We start from the raw sequence: 24,967 nt of genomic DNA on the forward strand, positions 1-24,967 counted from the left end.
GCAGGCTCCCCGCCGAGCAGAGAGCCCAGTGCGGGGCTCCATCCCAGGAGCCTGGGATCATGACCCGAGCCGGAAGGCAGAGGCTTTAACCCACTGAGCCACCCAGGTGCCCCTGATCTCTTAATTAAGTGTGAAGATACTCTATTCTGTTCTATCTATTTTCCCAAAATAGATGAACACCATTAAATTTTAAGTTGATATTGATCCATTTTTTCCTAAGTAAAGTATGTTTTTAAAATGTTTAGGAACTTTGGAAAATGGACAGATTCTTGAGTATAATTGTAGTTCTTTTGCATGCCTCTTTGGAATTAATTGTTCATAGCTAGCAAGAAAGATTTGGAATGGAACTTGACTCCAGATTCCTCGTTTCATATTCAGGGCTCATTCTTCATATCTTGTTACTTTTACATATTTCCACCTTCCACCATAGCAGCAGTGTCCAGTTTGTCTATTGTGGACACTGCTGCTATGAACATTGGGGTGCAGGTGCCCCTTCTTTTCACTCCATCTGTACCTTTGAGATAAACACCCAGTAGTGCAATTGCTGGGTCATAGGGTAGCTCTAGTTTTAAAGTCTTGAGGAGCCTCCATACTGTTTTCCAGAGTGGCTGTACCAGCTTGGACTCCCACCAACAGTGTAAGAGGCTTCATCTTGGTATCCAAGATCTATAAAGAACTTACCAACTCAGCACCCAAAAACCAAATAATCCAGTCAAGAATACCTGTTCATTTGTTTCTTAAAGTAATCTCTGTGCCCAATGTGCAGCTTGAACTTACAGCCCTGAGATCAAGATTACATGTTCTCCTGACTGAGCCAGCCAGGCAGTCCCTGGGCTCCATTTTTTGATATCTTTGTGATTGCCTGATACTGTAGTTTTTAACAAGCACATGGAAATTAGAACTAAGTTGTCTTGGCCCTGTGCTTTCTAGGGTTCATGAATTCCTTCACATACCTCCCCTTCCCAAAGCTTAGGAAATCACTGCCATGAAAATGTTAAAATATGTTAACCATAGAATTTTGACTCTATAAAACAACTAGACTAGCTTTCTGATAATTTAACATCTGTGAGAGTGTTTTCTTTGTTGATAGCTATGAAAATAAGTTTTAACAATCTCAAAGAACCTCAGCATTATCAATGCCTAGTTAAATTTTATTTTAGGGTTATTGATAAATGTGTCATTTAGCTTTATGAAAATTGTCATATGTCAGGAATTTAGAAATGTACAAAACTTTTTTGGTCTACAGTGTACACTCTGCCCTCTTACTTGTCACTCACTTCTACATCTTACTCATTACATCTTCTCCATTAAAATTTAAAAATCTGTAGATATAAAAGAGAAAGTTTACCCCATTATAAGAAGCTTCTATAAAGGTTTTCTTTATTATCAATATGTAAGTGTCTTGATTTCCTATTTTATAGAATGGGTAGTGAGCCACGTAATGTCCATTTTTGTGAAAAGTAGATTTGTATTAGTTATTCTAGATATTTGTAATGAACAGTGATTTTTCTGTTTTACATTTTGGCAGCCATAGTCATAAATCAATTATGGGAAGAAGAGTGGACTTAGATATCTTTTTCTTTGAAAATTTCTCTATTGGATTTTCCTAACTTCATGAATATGCACTGACTTATGGATGCATGCTATCAATATATAATCAAAGCTTGCACATGCACATCACAGCTTCAGGGACACCCCTTAGGTCTCCGGGCCTCCCGTTCTGCTATTCAGTACATTTCTGAGATGTTCTTCTATTTATATCTGAATAATATAATACCAGATACCAATACCAGATTAGTACCAATTAATACCAGTATGATATCAAATATTGGGACTCTTTAAAAGCAATTTAGTTTTATTTCCTATTTCTTGTGGAATTCTGAGTGAGAAGGTAATTCTGAATACGCATGGATCCTCATAGCAGAGAATGGAAAAAAGATTGGAACTTGGAGCTGGGGTTGGGGGAAATTAAGGTCAACTTGCTCCATCATTCTCTCTCTGCTTGTGGACTGTAGGTTGCTGACCCTTGCTTTTGACTATAGTTCTTTCTTTTCTCTTTTTATCTACAGTAAAAGTTGTACTTTTTCCTGTGGGCCAGGAAATTATAATGCCTTTTAAAATAGATATCACTATAAAATACCTCAAGGATCATTTTTCGTATCTACTAAAGATCCCATCTAATATACTGCAGATAAGATATTCAGGTAAGTTGGGAAGCTAATAAAACTTTAGTTTTATCATGTGCATAATCAAGATCTTTGATTTGTTAAATTAATATCTACTCTTTGAACATTATATTATGATTATGCATTCATTCAACACATTTTTATTGAGGACATACTTGTTCTAAATACTTAGCTAAGAACTGAAGATGTAAAGAAACATGAAACAAAATCTTCATTCTGAAATTGTTTACAGACTAGTCAGAAAGATGATGTAATAATACCACATAATGTGTAAATGTCTTAATGGAGATATGCACAAAAAACTGTGAGAACAGAGAGGAAAGAAACTGGGAGTCTAGAAAGCTTCATTTAATAAAAGTGGTAATATTTGTGCTAAGTCCCAAAGAAGTTAGAAAATCTGGGACTCTGGAGGAAGTTGTAAGAAGTTTAGAGTGGCTAGAAGTAGGTTCTGTGCGGGGAGTGGGAGACAATGAGCTTGAGAGAAGTTGAGGAATGAGTATGTATGGAATAAGAAAAGGACTTAAAGATGGTTTCTCTGTCAGTCTTGATACATTAAGGTCAACTCTCTTTCCCATGGTGTTCAAGTTGATTTCTTTTTTCTTTTTTTTTTTTTTTTTAATTATTTATTTATTTATTTGACAGAGAGAGATCACAAGCAGGCAGAGAGGCAGGCAGAGAGAGAGGAGGAAGCAGGTTCTCGGCTGAGCAGAGAGCCCGATGCGGGGCTCGATCCCAGGACCCTGAGATCATGACCTGAGCCGAAGGCAGCGGCCTAACCCGCTGAGCCACCCAGGCGCCCCTCAAGTTGATTTCTTTTTTATGGGCAGTATTGAGTAGCCCACTTTATAGTAGCCTCGTGTCCTGAGAGGACATAGTCTTTGTAACTGTGAAAGAGAGAGCGAGAGCAGCCTAGCTAAATAAATGTTTCTGTAGAATATGTCTGTACAGATGCTAATATTTTAGTTTTGAAGTTTTTGTATTAACTTATAAAGATGCCAGAAAAAAAACTTTCCAGGGAAATAAAAACATTTTTCTGCATGTGGGAAAATCCTAAACACTAAAAATGAGTAAACCATACCTATTAAATTCCTCCTTATCAAATCGGAGAAAATAATCAGTTCAATTTCAAAATTATTTTTAGAAAGCTATTATAATGAATATGTTGTAATACTAAGATGCTCATGTATTCAAACAACTGACTATTAAAGCTCGGGTAGAGAAACAACGCTAAAATTTAAATAGTTATTAGTAATAATCATGATGGTTAATTTATTGAGATGTACTATGTGCTAGTCCATCTACAGAATGTTTTATCTACATTATCACATTATCATTCAGTCCATACAACAACCCTTTGAGGTAGGTATTGTTACTAACTTTTTTTGAAGGAAGGAAACTAAAGCTTGGGAAATTTACACAAATTCACACAGCAAATGAATGGTAGAATCTGAACTTAAATATAGGTATGACTCCAAAAACGGAGTTTGAAACTGCTTGCTTGGCATTCTCTATAAGATGAAGTTCAAAATTGGAGGAGAGAGCACTTTGAGACTGGAGTAGCTACCCAGTGGTATTTGAGACTCTCTGTTCTTTGTATTTCATGACCAACCTTTATGTGTAGGTGCCAGTCATCACCACTGAGTAACAGGCTTATGTAAGCCGTGATAATAGAAGAGCTTGATTCTATGTCAGCTGCTCTCTAACATAGGTGCTTTTTTCTAGTACTAGAATTGGAGTTCAAATTTGGTGGGATTAAGCCTCCTACACAAACTAGAGGAATGACGAGGGCTCTGGGAATCTATATTGTTTTCCTATGGGTGTTGTAATGATTAACCACAAGCTTAATAACTTAACACATGATTTCTCTTACAGTCCTGGATGTCAGAAATCATAGGTCAGTTTCAGTCAGATGAATCCAACATGTGGGCAGGGCTGTTTTCCCTCTGGAAGTTCTGGGAAGAATCTGCTTCCTTATCTTTTCCAGCTTCTAGAGTTGTACACCGTATTCATAGGCTCATGGCCCCTTCCTCCCTCTTTAAAGCACGCAGTAGAGCCTCTTCAAATCTCTACTTTTGTTTTTTATCATCTTCTCCTCTGTAGTCAAATCTCCCTTTCTTCCTCTCTCAGGGCATTCGTGATTACATTTAGGACCTACATAGATATTCCAGGATAATCTCTCATCTCAAACTTTTTAACTTAATAAAATTTACAGACATCTTTGCTATATAAGTTAGCATTCATAGGTTCTGGGGATTAGGACATGGATATATTCTGGGGCAACCTTTCACATAGTCCATATAATATTCAGGTTACTTTTTTGAGTTAAGAATTTCGGGTCTTTGTGCTTTCTTAAACATAGCGAAAATGGACTGGTGGTATCTGATATATTTCTAAGAATGAGTGTCACAAAATCTTTGGTATGTTCGAGTTCCTACCTATAATTTAGGAAGACCATGCATCGGAAGAGTGATAGAGATTCTATCAAAACAGCAGCCAATAACATTATATATAGTTTTGTATACCTTGAAATAGAGAAGTAAAATTTGAGTAAATTTACAGGATATACCAATGAAGGGAGATAGAACTAAAAAAGATATAAAATAACATAAAAATAAAGTGATGTACACTTTTTTCCAGCACAAACCTAAGCCTTAACTCCACTTTTTCATGAATTTATTTATATGAGTTCCTTATTATAGAAGCAGAAAGGGAAGGATGGAATTCTGAGTATATGCTTTTCTGCACTGGAGAGAGGAATAGGTATGAAAATAATCAAATTTTTCCTGATCTAGATATGTCCATGTTCACATATAACACATTGTGATTTTTTAGAGACTCAATGTTTAGAATATGATTTTGCTCATAGGATATGTTTTTATTTTTAAATAGTTATAGAGTTGCATGGTTATTCTATATTTGTATTTCTGATGAGAAATCCTATGAGAGTTGTAGCTTTACTTATAGTGCTGAATTCTTGCATCTTAACTTTTCCCATTGTGGCACTTTCTGTACTAACATTACAGCAAGGGGTAGACATCATCAATATTCTATTCAGTAATTGAACTATATGTGTTCATACAATCATCTTTGATGTTTTCCATCCCCTTACAATGAGTATATATGGTTATTTCTTTGTCATAGCACTTCTAATTTCATGTCATTTTTAGGAATGATTCTTAAAAATAATGAGACTCTACTGCAACATGGAGTTAAGCCACAAGATATTGTACAAGTGGAAATTTTTTCTACAGATCCAGATCTATTTCCAATCAAAAGAATACAAGGATTAAATGATGCCTCTCAAATCATAACTGTCAGAGTACAAACTGGTTAGTTACTTCATGTCTTTTAGATAAAGTATTTTAGAGTCCCTTTGTAGGTGAACTTTCATTCAGTCTTGGTTTTACCCCCTTAGGCATTACTGAGTACCAGGAGGTAGCTGTTGAGATTATAAAATCTGACTTTCACAAACCGTTTCTTGGTGGATTCAGACATAAAATAACAGGAATAGAATATCACAATGCTGGAACGCAAACTGTACCTAAAAAGATCCCCAAAAAAGACAATGTATTTTGTAGGGATACCCAGGTAATATTTTTATTTTTCTGTGTAGGTTTTTGAAACTGCAGAATGAACAGATGTTCTGTGTACCTCTCTAAAATTAAAAATTGCCTCATTTGCCATGATGTGGATGGAGCTAAAGAGTATTATGCTAAGCGAAATAAGTCAGAGAAAGACAAATACTGTCTGATTTCATTCATATGTGAAATTTAAGAAACAAAACAAACAAAGGGGAAAAAAGAGAGAGAGAGAGAGAGGCAAACCAAAAAACAGACTCTAAACTATGGAGAACAAACTGATGGTTACCAGAGGGGAGGAGGTGAGGGGATGGGTAGATAGGTGATGGGGATTAGGGAGTGCACTTGTTGTGATGCATGAAGTGTTCAGTCACTCTGTTGTACATCTGAAGCTAATATTACACTGTATGTTAACTAACTGGAATTTAAATAAAAACCTAAAAAAATTAAGTTAAAATCTTCCAAGGAATTATACAGTAATTCAAATAATAACAAAAAATTAACTCAACACAGAAAAATGTCCTCTTTACTCACTTAGATGTGTACATAGTGGATATTTACATTTTTATGTTTTGATTTTAGACAGTTCTTCAGAGAAAAAAGCTCCAACAGACTACAAATACAACATCCACGCAGATGACTAAAATTGGTGTGTATGTATCAAACATGATTGATAAACTGGTAACACCAGGAAATTATTTTTCAGCAGCAGAATACCATGCTCAAAGACTACAGTCGGTAAGATAACTCTTATTATGAGCGAATACTATTACTAATAATGAGAGAAATGAGCCAGTTGCTCTGTGTGCATCTTTGTGTGTTTCCTTAAGCCACACTAGCTTACAAAACAACCCACATGGGTGCTGTTAAAGAAAAAATTACTCGTAACACATACGGAAGATGGTAAGGCAGACTTTTAGGAGGGGCTACTACAATGGGGTTTTTTGGTCGGGGAAAAGAGTCTGGGCTCAACTCTAAATACAAGGAAAAGTGGAAATTTACAGCCAAGGAGTAGGGTAGAGGTTGGTGGATGGAAAATTACTAAGAAAACATCAGAGGTAAGGGGAGATTCTGGCTAAACCATCCTAAACAGGATTTTTTACTGAAGGCAGACCAGAGTTGATTAGGCATTGTCTGGAGCCATATATTATAAGTATATTATAAGATCAAATTTTCTTATATATTATAAGAGCCTCATTAAATATTGAGGATGGGATCCTGGTTAAACTGACTGAGCAGGCTTTTGCTAAAATTGAACAATTCAGACATGATCACAGAAGCCCAAAAGTTGAGGCCTAATTAAAAAACTGCTCAGAGGGGCCTGATTAGAGTTTGGTCAAGGAGAGAATCTTTATTATTGTGAGTTCTGTTTCACTGGTATTAAAAGCAGTTTTTATCTCCAGTCTCCCCCCAGTAGAAGGAACCCTAATCCTAAATGCCCCTAATCCTTCCTTCCCTTTCTCTTAGGGATTCCTAAGGGTTTGTGTGTTACCTTTGGGCATTGTTAGCTTTGTCTTCTCTATACCTTGGCCTTAATCATTGGGACAGTAGAATCACCTAGGGGGCTTTCCAGAGTAATTGAAACCAAAAGGACACCAAAGTCTGTTTTCTCTGATATTAACATAGCCACTCCAACTCTTTTATGTTATTGTTTGCATGGTCTATCTTTTTCTGCCCTTTTACTTTCAACCTATTTGAGTCTTAATCTAGAATATTTCTCTATAGACAATATAATTTGATTTTGTCTTTTTATCTAGTCTGATAATCTCTACCTTGTGATTGAAGTATTTAATACATTTATATTTAATGTAATTATTAAGGTTGGATTATATCAGCCATTTGCTATTTGTTTTCTGTATGTCAGATGTCTCTCTTGTCCTCTCTTCTTCCTTTGCTGTCTTTTATGTTAAATAGGTATTTTCCAATGAACCATATTAATTCTTTTGGTTTTTTTCCCATTTAAAACCCTTTTTTCAAGATAATATGTACTTTTTAAAAAGTATACAATTCAATGATTTTTATTACATACAGAGTTATACAATATTTAGAATATTCTCATCATCCCAGAAAAAAAAATCCTGACCCAATAGCAGTCAGTCCCTATTTCCCTCCAATGTTTTCTGCCTTAGGAAACCACTAATCTACTTTCTGCCTCTGTTGGTTTACCTATTCTGGATATTTCATATACATGGAATCATACAATATGTAATCTTTTGTGATTGGCTTTTTAAAAACATAGCATAATGTTTTCAAGGCTCTTCCATGTTGTGACATGTACCAATACTTCATTCTTTTATATTACAGAATAATATCCCATTGTATATACTCAACTGGATATACCTATTGTATCCATGCCAATGTATATACTGAATTTTGTTTATTTATCGGTTGATGGACATTTGAGCTGTTTCCACTTATTGGCTGTTAGGAATAAAGCTGCCATAGACATTTGTGTACGAATTTTTATGTGGACATATATTTTCATTGCTCTTGGGTGTATGTCCAGGAGTGTAATTGCTGGATCATTTGGTAAGTATATGTCTAACCTTTTTGAGGAACTGCCAGACTGTTTTTCAAAGCAGCTGCACCACTTTATGTCCCACCAGCAGTGGACAAGGATTCCAATATCTTCACATATCTTCACATCCTCATCGACACTTATTACTGTCTATATTTTTCATTACAGATGTCCTAGTAAGTCTGAAGGGATATCTCATTGTGGTTTTGATTTGCATACCCTGATGGCTAATGATATTGAATATCTTTTCATGTGCTTATTAGCAACATTTTACATTGTCAGAGACATTTTTGATATGATGACATGTGGGGGGTGCTACCATGCTTTAATGGGTAGAAAACAAGGATGCTGCCAGACATCCTATAAGCATAGGAACCCTAGCCCCACTGCAACAGATAATTACCTGGTCCAAAGTATCAACAGTGCCATTGCTAAAACCTGCTTTAGGGTCTGTCTCTATCACAGTAGGAAGTCATTGATGTCTCTGGTCAATTTGTTATTGTTGTTGTTTTTCTATTTCTAAGTTTGCCTTCCTGAGGACCCCTGGTTTAGCATTCCCTAATGGTTAGGTAATGATTGACCAGAGGTTGTGCTCAAATTCCTTGATCTAGTAAAGCTTCCACTTTAAAACAAAACAAAAACAAAAACTTCCACTTTAGCTAATGGACCCATGTGTATATTGAAAGATGCATTCAAAGTCCAGACAAGTTCAGTTTCTGTATATCCTGGCTTTTACTTTCTGCTGGGTTTTCTTCTTGCGTTTCTGCTGCACAAGACCTCACAGCCTGGGATATGGAAACAGGGAACACCTTTTCCACTCTCTGAGTATGTGTTTATCCTTGTACATGTGTTCAGCCTTTATGCTACTAGGGATATTTGGGAGGTTATCACAGCTCACTATGGCTATCTCATTTTCCTGATCTCCCTGATTAATTTCTGGCTAGTCTGCCTGTCTATTGCTTGCTCCAGAAGACAATCCCAGCTGAGTTGCTGGCTGGTTTGTTTTTGTTTTTTTGTGGGTTTTTTTTTTTTTTTTTTTGTACTGAGATTACTGTTGTTTGTGACATTGCAACCCATGCCTGAGTTGCCATTCTTTTGTCTTTTTCTCCCTTGCTACTGGTTGGAAGATGATGAGAAATGGGCCAGCCACCTAGGTCATAAAAGTAGGAAGCCATTTGTTGAATATAATAGAGCTTTCTACCAGCTCTAAACTGCTTGCTAATCCCTGGATTATGATATAAGAAGGGAAAAACTTGTATTTATTGTTTAAACAACTGTGTTTTAGTGTCACTAATTTAATAAGTGTAATAGCACCCAAGTTAAATGCATTCTATTGATTTTTATTTAAATTAAGAAAAAATAAAAATTTTATAAAACCTTTTTGTTGGTTTTTAAATATTGATTCAATAGTGCCCCCCCCCCCTTATTCTCTGAAAATGTTAACTCTTTCTAGTCTGGTCTTGATTTTTGTTTTGTTTTGTTTTACTGTAGTACAGTGGTTCTAAAACTTTCGCAGGCATCAGGAACACCAAGAGAACTTGTAAGATACAGAATCTGTGCCCTATCCAGGATTTCTCATTCAGTAGCTCTGGTGTGGGGCCTGATAATTTGCATTTATAACAGTTTTCCAGATGAAACTGTTGGTCTGACCATTACTCTTTGAGAACCACTGTTCTAGTAATTCTGTTTCATATAAAAGTAAACTTTTCTTTGTTGAATGAGCTGCCTTATATTTTTTGGGCTCTTCCCAAATGTTTGGTTATTCTTCGGTGTGTAGGCAGGGTATTTGAAGTCCCCACTGTCCAGTGTGCTAACATATTTGTTTACTACAGCCTTATGGAGTAGTTTTAGGGGATGGCCAAGCCTTGATTGTGGAAGAGAGGTAGTGTTCTGAAGAGGGAGCTTCTGTTCGGATTCCTGGGTGTCACCAGCCTCTGGGACACTAACTGTTCTTGCCTAGAGGCAAATACTTCTGTTGCTGCATTTCTCAATCAGTTACCTTATCAATTGCCGGAACATCCCTCAGAGGGGCCTGATTGGTTAAGGGCTGGAGTAGTCTTTCACTCTTCTGTATTTTCTGACTTGCCTTTCCACCTTCCCGTGGACGATTAGGCATAGATTCTTTAATTTATTCTACCGGTCTCCTTTCTTGAGGGAATTCTTCAGAGTTTCTGTTCCTTTGGAGGACTCCTTTAGTATGACCCCATGTCCTTATTGATTTCTGCTTACATGATTTTCTGTAATTACCAAGGATTAGGCTATAGTAAAGGGATGAGTCAGCATATTCTCTGTCCTCAATTTTGATCTAGCCTCTCCACATTTTATTTACATGTTTAGTAAATACAAATATGAGCTCTCTTAGCTGCATTGCAAGTTTCTTGAGGATTTAGTACTGTACTGTAACCTCAGACATACTTATATTTCTCACAGTTTAACAAACACGTGTTTGCTTAAGTCTTTCCTTTATCTAACCTGCCTTTGGTGGCTTCTACACATAACCTACCTGCCTTGTATTTAGTTAATGAAATTTTGTTTTAATTATGAGCCTAAGCTAATGATAGTTAAGATAAACTAGAGACAATTAATTTTCATAACAATAATGGTATTTATTGAGGACTTGTGATATATCAGGGTTAAGCTGAGGGCTTTATATGCAAAATCAAAATTTAAAAAAACTAGTGAGTAGCGGAGGGCAGATTTAGACCTAAATTTTACTCCAGAGCCTGTGCTCTTAATCATTGTGCTAACTGCCTCCTAGGAAAGCATATTTGCTAGATTTCAAAGCCAAGTTGCTGATGTGCAGTACCCACAGCTTATATGTCTAATGTGTGTGAGAACACCTGGCATAGGGCAAACCTAGACTCTCGGTACTCTCTAGTAATTACACACTGAAATAGAAATAATCACCATTGCCTTTTGTTATTGTCTGATATAGTTGATAATGAATACTTTTTATTTCCTTTTAATTTAACTATAGGTAATAGTGCTACAGACTTACTATAGACAATGGCATGCTAAAGTTGTGGTAGAGAATTTAAAAAGACAGAAAATGTTAAGATTCAAGTGGGAAGCAGAGGAAGAAGTAAGGAAAATACAAGAAAAAGAGGAATGGATCAAATTGGACTACTACCGGAGGCATAATCCTCAAACAAAAGAAGATTTTGAGCTTCTTTATAATGCCCTGGAACGTGAGTTTGAAATAGCCTTCACATAAAATATTAGTTTTATAAGTTTTCACCAGTAGGAAAAACAGGTTTATTAAAGACAGAAAGAAAACATTATTTCAGGATGATGTCGTAGGAATCTTCGACTAGAGAATTTAAAGAGATAAATAATGTTTTACATTTGGGACAAGAATTAAGGCAGGAATAAAATTGGGAATGCTTTTATATTAGCAATGGGTAAATAAAATGTGTATACTGCTCTGTAAATTACGTGGTTTTGGTGTATTATCTCATTTGATCATCCCTGTGAGGTAAAAAGAGAAGTATTGTCCAATCTGATTCTCTGATGGTCTTGGCAATTTGTGAACTCAGAGCTGAGCAATTTGGAATCCCTCAGTTTAACAGCCTGTCTCTGAGTCCGCTCTTTAGAGGGGAGATGGGCAATACCTTTTAATTCCCACCCATTAATGATCAGTATAAATGTATTGTCTCAACACAAGTGACTTATGCCTTATTTCTTCCACAAGATGTGTGCTAGTCATTGACACAATTAAAAGCTTCAGTTACTTGACTGGCCAAGCACTGCCTACTCAGGGCAGTAGCTACACTGTTCTTGAAGCCTTTTCCCATTGCCTCCTTCCAATCTCAGCTTAAATTTTGTCAGAGGCTTCTGTGACTGACAGAAGAACCTGGATTTCCTGTTGTCATCACGGTTCCCACTGTACCCAAAACTTTTCATTTATGTTACTACCACAGTTTGTAATAACACATCTTTTTGTTTAACATTAATTTTCACCACCAGATGGTAATCTCCATGAGAGAATAACTTAGTTTTTTTTTTTTTTTTTTTTTTTTTTGGATGATTTCTTTTTCTGTGCTTGGTTCACAAGCCCAACAAATATTAATAGAATGAATGAGTGGGTCCCTGAGGGGAAACCCAAAGATGTTGAAATGCAGCCATCTCTAGATTGAGTAACAGAACATGTTCAAATTTAGGTATCAGATATTGGGTCTATTTAAATAGCTATATGGTAACATGATATTTACCAAAAGATGAAACAATTAAACACTTGGTCTAACAAGCAATACTAATACATTGTTCTCTTTGGTAACATGCAAAATTGAGTGGCTTTAGAAATGTGGCAGTGTTTGAGGTAACAGCCTTCTCCTTCAGCTTTACGTCTGCCTCCCCTTTCTCCTAATTGTTGACCTCCACAAATACTTTCTGTTTTACTTTAAACTTCACTTCCATTTTCATTTTCTCTCAGATGAAAACAAAGTTTGTTTCTAAGTGTTAAGAGTTAAAAGACAGTACTGTTGGCAAAGTGTCTGTGAAAGGTCTTATTAACAAGCAAGAAACTAAAGTTCTGGTATAACAGAACTCTATTCAAATAATTTTCCAAATTCACATATGAAAAAAATCAAAGGATATTTTATTGTTATTTTGCTCGGTTGACAGTTGTGCAAACAACAGAAAATATGCTGAATGAGGTTCTACTTTTTCTACTTAATGGCTATTAACTTGGACAAGTCGCTCACTTCTAAGCCTTAGGTTCTTCATCTATAAAAGGACTTAATGAGGGGTGCCTGGGTGGCTCAGTGGGTTAGGCCTCTGCCTTCAGCTCAGGTCATGGTCTCAGGGTCCTGGGATCGAGCCCCACATCGGACTCTCTGCTGAGCAGAGAGCCTGCTTCCCCCTCTCTCTGCCTGCCTCTCTGCCTACTTGTGATCTCTGTCTGTTAAATAAATAAAAAAAGACATTTAAAAAAAAAAAGGACTTAATGATCTTTGGCATATTTACTGCACAGGGCTTTATAAAGTGAAAATAAATATTGCATTTATGAAAGTACTTTAAAAGCGTAAAGACATACATAAGTTACTGTTATATGGTAAATAATTTTATACCATTTTCTATATTAAAGTAGAACATACATACTTTGTATGTCTACACATGATTTGTATGGGAGAAAATGAAATTTCTTACATAAAAGAAGCATTTCTTAGTTTATTTCCAGCCCTGAAATTCTAAATTAAAATTCAATAATTTAGAAGTTGTTTTGTTGTTGTCTTTGAAACTGCTGCCCTCTTGTGGCTCCTAGTGGCAATTGCATAATTTGAATTCTAGCCCCTAATTATTTTTCCTTTGGGTAATATGTCCCTCGGTAATAAAAGCAAAATATATCATTTTAAGAAAATGAATATAAGTATGTAAGAAAATGTAATGGGTCAAAATCAAGACCATTTCCAGGCAACACTATTTTGTTTTTATGTTTTTTTTTTTTCTTTTTCTTGTAGCAGTATGTTGAAGGTGACTCCTTTCATTGATCTGAATTGTCACTCTTACTTCAGCATAGGGATCATTATCTTTAAGAAGCTTCTCTTGACAGCACGAATTAGGTTCAGAGCCCGTTTTCCTTCTCCATGATTCTCTGTAAACACCACTTTCTTAACTGTCTACATTTGTACGGAGGGCACCTGATAAGACGCTTGCTCATTTTATGTAGTAAATATTTGTTGAATTGAATCTGCTAACCCTTTGCCTTGTTTTAACTTGTGCTGATGGCATTTTCTGACCTTCTCTAATTATTATTTCTTGATCTCAATCTATCTTGACTTCTATCTTCTGGAGTCCATTGACGTACTCTGGCTCTGGGCGTTCACTGAATCTTTCTTGATTCTCTCCATTTAGGCTTTCAGTCTGTGAATGAGGATTTTAAAAAGCAGATTATAAACTGCTAGTGGTGGACAAAAGGTTGTATGTTCTGCTATTTCTTATTTGAAAATTGCAAGTTTAGATCTCAGAAATTTTAGAATGTGTATAGACTTTAGGACTAGTCATGTCCTTTCATTTTATAGTTGAACTTCAGACCTGGAAATTGGATGATTTGTCCAAGACGATAAATTAAGGAGATAAAATATATTCTTTCAATTGAACTAGTTCCTTTAATATCTTTTTCTTTAAAAATATTGGTGGCTATTGACATCTGTTATGTACTGAATTGTGTTCCTCCAAAAATTCACATGTTGAAGTCCTAGCCCCTAGTACCTCAAAATATAGCTGAATTTGGAGACAGGACCTTTGAAAAAGTAACTTGGAAAAAAATAAGGTCACATGGATAAGCCCTAACCAGTATGACTGATGTCCTTATAAGGAGAGGGGATTAGGAGACACACACACAAACACACACACACAAAAGATCATGTAGAGACTTTGGAGGATGGTGTCCCTTTAGACCAGGAGAGAGGCCCTCAGAAGAAACTAACCCTGCCATCACCTTGATTTTGAACTTCTGTCTTCCAGAACTGTGAGGACATAAATAAATTTCTGTTTTTTAAGCCACCCAGTGTATGATACTTTGTTATAGCAGTCCTAGAAAACTAATTCAATATTCCAATTTTGTTTTTGTTTTTATCATCATCATCCCCATGGAACATATGTTTTACAAAAGGGGGCAGAATCTCTTTTGTTTTCGTAAATGTTTTTTCTGTATAGGTCTGGAAACTGTGAATTCAGAAAGAAAGTAAGTTTTGTCCATCTACTCTGATTCCTGTGTGTTTCTATTCCTTATCGGTAGTTGGGACATGCAATTTCTCTGATGTCATGTTCTATTCCTTACTGTAAATTTACAGGAGGTTGTTCATCTAATGGAGAATTTTGTTGGAATGCAAGCCCGTTATTTTAATTTCTAATTAGCTTCACTGGATTGTTCCCTTTTAAAAAATCATACTAATAATTTGAGCAAAATGTGAAGTCTGGATATATATGAGTATAAATGAATTTGAGTGCATATATATATATATGCACCAGGACTTAAGTATTAATCTTAGGAGAGCAGTATATTGCTATTCGAGGTTGGTGGAATAGCTTAAGTAATAGCCTAGTGGCCTAAATTTATTATTGGCCCCAAAGGATTCTAATGTAAAACTGGAAGTAAAATAGGCTTACTTATATCATTCAATTTTTATTTGCTTTCTGGGAACATCTATATAATCCCATGAGATAAATATTCTAAGTTATTATTTCCACAAGCAAGCAATTTTTCTCTTCATTCATATACTGCCTTTGGATATATGGATTTTGTCAAATTTTTAAAAGTTCTTTTGGTTGGTAGAACTACTCTTAAAGGATAAACTCATCAATCATAGATTTTCTGGACTTACATAACATAATTTAGGCCTTAAATTTGCAACCCTTTTGCTGAAGACAATTTAGCTTTTAAATTTAAAAATCTTCTTTTTCAACAGACAAAGCTGTACAGTGTCTGAATAATGTATTCCTGGTAAGGGACAGAGTGGATTCTTATAAAGAATATCAGTGGCATGTCCTTGGCCTGATCAGGATGATTTCAAATGGAAAGTTGAGAGGAAGAAGTAGTAGTTTGATAAAACTTTAAAACTAGATATTATCAGAGGCAGTGGTTATAACACAAGAAGGCCAGAAACAACAATTTATTTTAGAGAGAGAACATGAGTAGGGGTAGGGGCAGAGGGAGAGAGGGAATCTCAAGCTGATTCCTGGCTGAGCACAGAGCCCCTTATGGGCTTGATCCCAGGACCCTCAGATCATGACCTGAGCCTAAATCAAGAGTCAGCTGCTCAACCAACTGAGTCACCCAGGTGCCCCTAAAATAAATACATAAATCTTAAAAAAAATAATAATCATTAGTTTTAAGACTAAGAAATTTGAGTCATCTTATGGAGGAATTTAGCTGGAAAGGTAAAAAACAATTTAGTGATAGGTATTTTCACATATATCAGAATAGTAAACATATATATACATATATATATATATATATATATATATACACACACACACACACACACACAAATATATGGGAAATGTATATATATTAAAATATTAACCACATTTATATATTTATATACATATATATGGGAAGGAAATAACATGTTACCCTCTGTGTATCTTCTTTTGGGGGGTTATCTTCCTGAGGGAAATTCTTCTTTTTTTTTTTTATCATTTTATTTTCTTTTTCCTTTTTCTTTTTTTTTCTGAGTAAGCTCTATACCTAAGGCGGCGCTCAACCTCACAACTCCAAGATCAAGAGTTACAGGCTCCACCGAATGAGCCCACAGGGCACCCCACAAAGTGTATGCTTTAATCCCCATCAACTGTTTCCCCTCCTCCCATCCACCTCCTCTCTGGTAGCCATCAGTTTGTTCTCTAGAGTTATGAGTCTGTTTCTTGGTTTTCCCCTCTCTCTTTTTTTACCCCCTTGGTTCGTTTGTTTTGTTTCTTAAATTCCACATCTGAGTGAGATCATATGGTATTTGTCTTTCTGACTGCCTTATTTGGCTTAGTTGGCAAAAACACATATTCTTGAAGGGGGATCATGGCTGCTACAAACCCAAACCGTATATTTTTCAGTACTGGGGAGAGCATAATGTAACATTATCTGGGCTGATTTCCTTCGTCTTCCCTTTATTTGACTCTAATTTTATTGCTTTAAGTTTCTCAGCTTCCATTTTATCCTATTTTTTCATATGTCAGGTGTACAATATGGATGCTTATATTCATGTATAATTTTATTTAAATTGACATACAAATAAAATACTGTTTGTCAGGATATGAGGTAAAAAATTTTTCTGAAAAGATGTGGGATTTTAAAAACTCAAGAGTTTTTCACGTTATTCTTCTAGTCTGGAAGCAAGAAGAATTTGTACGCATTAACCAGTCTTTCACTGGAGCTGAAAGGAAAGCTGCTCTATGTGAACTTCTGGAGAAAGAGACCCAGATAATTGCTTCCATTGGGAGGCATAGATACATTGCATATATGGCAAACCGGGAAGCATCGATACAAGCTTTTTTAGATAAGGTTAGTAAAGTAACAATTATTTAAATAAGAATGTCCTGAGTTTAAAAATGTAGATTAATAAACTAAAGAAGAGACTTACATTGTACAAATTTACATGTTTAAAATTTATGTGTGTGTTTTCCTTTTTTCTGTTACAGTTTTAGACTTAACTGTGGCCTAGACTAATAGTTGACAATTAACATGAAATCAATATGTTCTTAACTAAAAGGTTTTGGCCATGAAGGAAAAAATAAAGCTACCTTCCTTGTGACTGTTCATTTAGCTTTAGGCTGGTCTGGAAGTTAGATGAATTGCACACCCTGATGAAATGGAGAGTTATTGAAGTCACAGAATGTCTGGGTTTGGGATGTCTCATAGAAAGCAACCTGGGGAAAAGAGATTTGTGTTTTTGCTTTTGCTCACCAGGTCATTAACTGACTAGAACTTTCTGATCAAAAGCATATATGATTATTGAAAACCATGAAAACGTACACTTAAGGGAAAAACTAATTACCTTTTCGTGTTGAAATGGCCCATTTGATATTGATTGCATAGTGTGTTTCCATAGTGACCAATCTCCTTTTGTAAATCTGATCTTTCCCAACAATTAAAAGCTATTCCAGAAAAGAAGAAAAGAGATAGAGTTCTTCAATATCTTTGCCTATAGTGACTCTAGTTGTATGCTTCTTGTTATTTGAGCATATTCATTCTTAAAAATCTTGTTTTTTTGATACTATAAATGCCCTCTCATTTTACTAATACACTCTTCTGTTTGATCTCAATTTTTCTTATGGCTTTAACTACTACCTACAGGCTGGAACTCCCTGCAGGTCCAAACCAGACCCCTCTCAGGAGCTTCCAAATCACATATCCAATTGCCTATTGTTATTGCTCTCTGGGTGTCCCAAGAATACACCTTAAGTTGACATGTCACCACTGAAATTAAACCATCTCACTGGTTCCTCATCTCCAAACTGATCCTATTTTGTAGCACTCACATAATCTGTCTTCATGGATGTTTCGTCATCTATGCATTTGCTTCAGGCAGACACCTGGGCATTACTCTTTTTTTTTTTTTTTTTTTTAAAGATTTTATTTATTTATTTGACAGAGAGAAATCACAAGTAAGCAGAGAGGCAGGCAGAGAGAGAGGAGGAAGCAGGCTCCCTGCTGAGCAGAAAGCCCGATGTGGGGCTCAAACCCAGGACCTGGGATCATGACCTGAGCCGAAGGCAGCGGCTTAACCCACTGAGCCACCCAGGCGCCCCTGGACATTACTCTTGACATCCCATCCAACCACCAACCAGTTTGTTTTATTACTTTAATGATCTTCTCAGTCCTTTATTTCTATCTTTTCAAAGCCACTACTACTGCGTATAGGGAAATGGCTCTGCCATAGCACCCTGATGACCTTGCCTGTACCCGAACAGGCCAGGCAGGCGAAGACTTGAACCACAGCTAATCTGAATCCTGGTGGAATGCCTTGTGATCCTGCTGGAAAATGAAAGGATGGGAGGCTTCTGAAGAAATGCTGTGGAGCAGTTCCTTTCTTTTGCTCCCCTGGGTCCCCTCAGAGGCGGTCATGAGAGGTCTTGTAATGTGTGTGTGAGCTTGACAGTGATTCAGTTGAATGTGGGTTTCCTTCTCATTTGGCTCACTTTCTGTCTCCAAATGAGGCTCAGCCTCCAGTCTCACCTCTGTCATCCAGACCGCTGCCCTAGTGACCTCACTACACACAGCTCTGCTCCTGCCCCTCCTTACTGTCCTCAGGGAGCAAGGATTTTCGTCATTGATCCTCAGCACATCTCACCTGTCCTGCTGTTGTCTCACTGTCATCTCTCCTCGCAACTATAGCTACACTCCTCCAGCTGTGCGCATTCACTTGCACAGCCTCAGAAAGACCACGTGCTTTCTTCCATGCTTCTGCCTCTAGTGTTGCCTCCACACAGAACATCCTTTCCCTCCTCCTTAGTAGCTAGCTAGCTACGTACCCTTCAAAACAAGCTCAGATGCCCCTTCTTCCAGAAGGGATCTGCTGATCGTCCTACTCTAGCCTGTACTATACACTTTCATGAGACCCTGTTTCACTTTTGTTTTAGTACATAGTGGTCAGTTTTTGTTATATCTACTTACATATCTGTATTTACATCTGTGAATCATTCTTAGATACTGAGTTTCTTAACCAAGAGCAGTCTTTCTCTTTGTGTCCTCCTATCCTAGCAGGGTGCTGATCATTGAGTTTTACTAAATGCTTGTGGAGAAGGCAGGGAGGAAAACAAAGGGACAGAAATAATGGTTGTGTAATTTCGTATTTCAGGTATTATCAAGAAATTAGGCACTATAGATACTGTCATTTCAGATTCTTGAAACTCTTCATTCTAGAAAAGCTGGAAGCATAATATTCATATTTTTCCAGTCATATTTCAAACTAAACTTATTCCTTTAGCAAGTTTCTTTATCTTGAATCCGGCTTCACCACCAGGAACTGTGTTCCTTACGTGTCTGATCATTAACCTTACCCACAAGGGTAGCATGGACATAGGGCAGCAGAGATCCAGAATGTTTAAAGGAGCTGGGGGCCTCTGAGGTGCGGTGGACAGGGAGGATGAGTGTCACCTGCCCTTCCTCATTTGAGGCTAGAACTTCTACAGGAGTTCCTAGTTAGGCTTTCTCTGATGCTTTGTTTGCTATAAACTACTTTAAATCCTTCTTGTTAATACTTATACAGTATCTATCCTACTTATGTCTTTATACCCCCTCCCATCCTGCCCCACCACCGCAGGCTTCAGGTCTAACATTGTATCTAAACATTTTTTGAATTATAAAGAGATCAAGTCCCCATATACAATATTGACTCTGGAGCCGGTTGATGCCCATTGCTCATTCTCATGAAGTGTAGCACTCTATGAAGGTCTTGAAATCTCACCAAAAAAAAAAAAAAATTGAGGTGGAGAAATGTTGTTCACAAAAATTTTCATGAGAAAGAAGGATGTGGTCTTAGTCTTTTTTTTTTTTTTTTTTTTTTTTTGTAAAAACTGTTAAGTTTTTGGGGCGCCTGGGTGGCTCAGTGGGTTAAAGCCTCTGCCTTCGGCTCAGGTCATGGTCCCAGGGTCCTGGGATCGAGCCCCACATCGGGATCTCTGCTCAGTGGGGAGCCTGCTTCCTCCTCTCTCTCTGCCTGCCTCTCTGCCTACTTGTGATCTCTGTCAAATAAATAAATAAAATCTTTAAAAAAAAAAAAAAAAAAAAAAAACTGTTAAGTTTTTGGGGTAGGAACTAAGACCCTGAAGGATCCTAAGTGTAGAAAGAATTGCCAAGAAGATGGAAGTCTTTTGAGTGTTGCCAGAAGAGAAAAAGAGAAAGTTGAGTGAGGAGACAGTTGGAAGGCAATGGGCACAATGTGACTTTTTACTAAATAAATGATTAAGGGCAAGATTTTTTCTTTTTCTTTTTCTTTCTTTCTTTCTTTCTTTTTTTCTTTTGTTGTTGTTGTTAGTAAGAGGAGATGGAACAAGAGAAATGATTGGGGCTTAGTGTCCACACTGATTCAAGACAACACAAAAGGATGCAAGGAAGACCAGAAGACTGAAGGAAAAAGGGAAAAATTAGCCACAAGAACTTGTAGAAATCAAGGGAAAGGTTTTTTGTGAGTCATAGGTTTTAGAATTTGAATTCTAAATTCACAGTTACCTCAGCTGATAAACCAATCCTCAGGCTAAGATTTAAAGGAAATGGACATTTTAGCTGATACAAGGGAATCTTACCTTAGTTTTGACCAAAATGTTGCTCAGGGCAAGGAAAACACATCCACAGGTTGGCACTGCTACGCTTGAAGTTGATCCTAATCCATTACATAGCTTAATTAGTCTAGTCCTTAAAAATATTGACTAACAGTGACTTTGGCCTACTTTTAACCTGTTATGGTAAATTACAAAATCTGTTTTTCTATTTAAATTCATTTAAATCACTTTTTTGTATAGGATGCCATACTAAACATTATAGAAAACAATAGAGTTAGGGGCGCCTTGGTGGCTCAGTCTTAAGTGTGTTAAGTATCTGCCTTCAGCTCAGGTCATGATCCCAGGGTTCTGGGCTTCCTGCTGGGTGGGGAGTTGGCTTCTCCCTCTCCTATTCCCCCTGCCTCTGCTTGTGTTCCCTGTCTCGCTGTATCTCTCTCTCTCTCTCTCTCTCTCTGTCAAATAAATAAATAAATAAATAAATAAAAGACCAATAAAGATAGATTCTATAGTCTTTCCTTGGAAATACTTCTACAATATCTATTCCTCTTTAGGCCTGTCTGCCTCTTCCCTCCCCCACACCTAGCACTGTCTCTAAGATTCAGGTGGAGACAGTGCCGATTTCATAAAACTTGAAGTAACTTATTATCCAGCAGGTTTTTTTTATTACTAAGGAAAAGTAGCTTATAATTAATTAATCCCTGAAACCAATCAATGTCAGAGTTTTTCAAATGTCAAAACTAATGATCAGAGCTATAATGCAGACTTTCAAATCCGCATTTAGCCCTGTAATGTATAGATATATAATGAAAATATTTATTTTCCTATAATTTGGAAATAACGTTGGAGAATAAAATTTTATGTTTGGTTTTAGTTTAACTTCATTGTATTTAAATATTACATGGTTTACTGAACTAATATTTTATTTTATTTATTTATTTATTTATTTAGTTTAAAAGATTTTTATTTATCTATTTGACAGAAATCACAAGTAGGCAGAGAGAGAGAGGAGGAAGCAGGCTCCCCGCCGAGCAGAGAGCCCGATGGGGGGCTCGATCCCAGGACCCTGGGATCATGACCTGAGCTGAAGGCAGAGGCTTTAACCCACTGAGCCACCCAGGCGCCCCCTAATATTTTATTTTTAATCCTCTTATCCTGCACATAGAATTTCTGAGTAATGAATGCTGTTATTTCCAATAGTCCAATCAAGGCATTAAACTAATCAGCTATTATGGATTCATACTAAGTCTTCATTCTCCATAAAAGGCTTAATCTAAAGATTTTTTTGAAGTATTAGTTAAATAATCTGTGATTTTAACACCTTTAACACATCAAACATTGACCTTGGCAGCCAATAGAGATGAAAAACAGCAGGCCAAGAAATTCGAATAAGAAAGCATCAGCCAGTTTCTAGAGTATCTTGGGTTCTCTTCACCCAAACTGTGTTAAAGAGACAATTTGAATTTCTTCAGGATATTTTCTCTAGAGTCAAGGCCATTTATTTCTTTGATTCATATACCACTTCTCACAGTCACTAGCTAAAAAAACTGCAGTCCTTGTGAGCTCTGTCATTTCAATTTTTTTTTCTCCCCCATACTCTGGTGGCCAACAGCTAATGGGATAGAAAAATGCAACCGATTTCTGCTTCTCTCTGAGCACCGTAGTTCACAGGGGTGTCCTCTGTGTATGAACAAAACCCCTTTGCTGTTGTAAAAGAAAAGTTGATCAGTACGCAGTAGCTTTTGGGGGGTTAGGGTTATTCTTAATTTGTGCCCTTGTGGACCTGAGTATTAATTTAGGAGGAAGAAAGCCCTCCTCTCCCAGTGCAGTCATTTCTCCTCTTCTGTGGAAGCCTGCTGTTCTCAAGGTTTTTGTTATCTCTCCACCTTCCCTTCCTTGAAATGTGTCTTCCTGCTGTTCTTCTGTTTCTCTCCTCCAGAGTCTGCCCTGTCTCAGTTGTTGGCAGCTTAATGGAATTTGTTACACTCCTGTTTTCCAAAGCAATTTAAGAACATGATTGTTGTACATCTCTTATTACAGCCAAAGCATTCAAAGAAAAAAGAAAATAGGAAAGAGAAACAAGCAAGGTTGATGCATTTTCCTGTGTCAGAGTTAAAAAAAAAAAAATACCTTAAGGCCTGAAATCAAAGAAGCTTAGACTTGACTGAAGACCAAGTTATCAGTGTTGGCAGAAATATATCCAAGTGTAAAAACAGCTTTGTCAAACAGAGTTTTTTTCTATCTTTTACTGCTAACTAGAGAAATTCAAACTTCAAATCCAGGATGCTTTGATTATATTGCTCAGTTCCCTTTACTCTGGCTAATTCCTGGTTATTCTTCAGGTTTCATCTTGGATACGATTTTCTTTTCACCCAATAATTGCTTCATAGCAACCTGTGGTTAGTTTCCTATTTACCTGCAATCATCAAGCATAATCACCCTTTATTTTAATTACTTATTTTCTTATCTTTACATGTTATTAGATTTGAGAGTTCTTGAAGTCAGTATATTATTTTATTTACTCTGCCTAATTCACTGACTAATATATAGTAAACACAACAAATATTTGTTGAATGAATGAATGAATGAATGAGTATGGTAGGCCCTATCAGATATACAGAACTATGTGAGAGATTTATTTCTTATAATCTTTCAGGAGAAATAAAATTAACAAACAAGATAACTATAGAACAATTTGGATTTAAATTTCATTGCCCGAGTGATTGAAATAGACACACTGCATACTTGTGTGTGTGCATGTGTGTGTTCACAAGTAGCAAATGTGTTCACAGTAGCCCTTCAGATACCAGCAATGTCATTGGTTCAAAACATAGTAGTTAAGAATTTTTATGGAAAAGGTAGGGTTTGGATTAAAACTTGGAGGGTGGGAAGGATTTGGACATTGAATGTATTTGGAAAAAATCCAAGGTATTACCATATCATACCATATTATATAGGGCTAAAAACTTGGAGGGGAGATGGAGTTAAATCAGTCTTACCAGCTAAAATACAATTTAGTAGATGAACTAGGCATTTCATTAAAAAGTAGTTATGCTTGGATTATTAGAAATGAAGTAAGTTACTGCCTGCAGAGCAAAAGGTTTTGTCCGCATTACTGAAAGAAAGGACATTGCATTTAATATAACCACCCTGAAGAAAATTGCATGGAAAGATAAAGATATTAGACTTTAAAATATCACAATATGAAACTTAGCCTAAGATTGCTTATACCTTAAAACTTTTAAAAAAGGAGGGGCGCCTGGGTGGCTCAGTGGGTTAAGCCGCTGCCTTCGGCTCAGGTCATGATCTCAGAGTCCTAGGATCGAGCCCCACATCGGGCTCTCTGCTCAGCAGGGAGCCTGCTTCCTCCTGCCTCTCTGCCTGCTTGTGATCTCTCTGTCAAATAAATAAATAAAAATCTTTAAATTAAAAAAAAAAAAACTTTTAAAAAAGGAGCTTTGAAACAAACATTAAACTTTAGTAACACTCTGAGGCCTACCCCAAACAAGGCTATATCTATTTTAAACAATATATATATTTATTTGTTTCTAAGTAATAATAATTAAATGACTACATATTTTCTTTTTTTAAAGTGTTTTTTTTTTGTTTTTTTGTTTTTTGTTTTTTTTTTTAGTTAGAGCAGGACAGAGAGAGAGAGAGAGAGAGCACACGAGCAGGGGGAGGGGCAGAGGGAAAGGTAGAAGCAGACTCCTTGCTGACGAGGGTCTCAAAGGAGCTTGATCCAAGAACCCCAGGATCACGAGCTGAGTTGAAGGCAGACTCTCAACTGACTCAGCCACCCAGGCGCCCCTATAAGATATTTTCTTATGAGCTATTTCCCTTTTATAATCCTTTATAAATTTGAGTTAATTCTATCAGTCTGCTAAATTGTAGTACATTATTTAATATTAGGTTTATGCCCTAAGAATATAGATTTATTATAGGCTTACAGCCTCTCATTTGCTGAATTA

The 24,967-nt window shown here is 36.5% G+C and overlaps 1 protein-coding gene across 1 annotated transcript in view; it reads left to right on the plus strand.

Moving 5' to 3' along the window:
- LOC111152104 (IQ motif and ubiquitin domain containing) overlaps positions 1-24,967 on the plus strand; it is a 42,054-nt gene that overhangs the window by 1,879 nt on the left and 15,208 nt on the right. The window contains exons 3-8 of the mRNA XM_022510411.1: positions 2,070-2,204; positions 5,354-5,515; positions 5,602-5,774; positions 6,347-6,502; positions 11,260-11,470; positions 17,105-17,280. Of these exons, the coding sequence (XP_022366119.1) occupies positions 2,070-2,204; positions 5,354-5,515; positions 5,602-5,774; positions 6,347-6,502; positions 11,260-11,470; positions 17,105-17,280 (1,013 nt within the window). The remainder of the gene's footprint in view (positions 1-2,069; positions 2,205-5,353; positions 5,516-5,601; positions 5,775-6,346; positions 6,503-11,259; positions 11,471-17,104; positions 17,281-24,967) is intronic.

The sequence above is a fragment of the Enhydra lutris genome, unplaced genomic scaffold (genome assembly GCF_002288905.1).
Source record: "Enhydra lutris kenyoni isolate GAN:26980312 unplaced genomic scaffold, ASM228890v2 scaffoldscaffold27, whole genome shotgun sequence".
Taxonomy (NCBI): domain Eukaryota; kingdom Metazoa; phylum Chordata; class Mammalia; order Carnivora; family Mustelidae; genus Enhydra; species Enhydra lutris.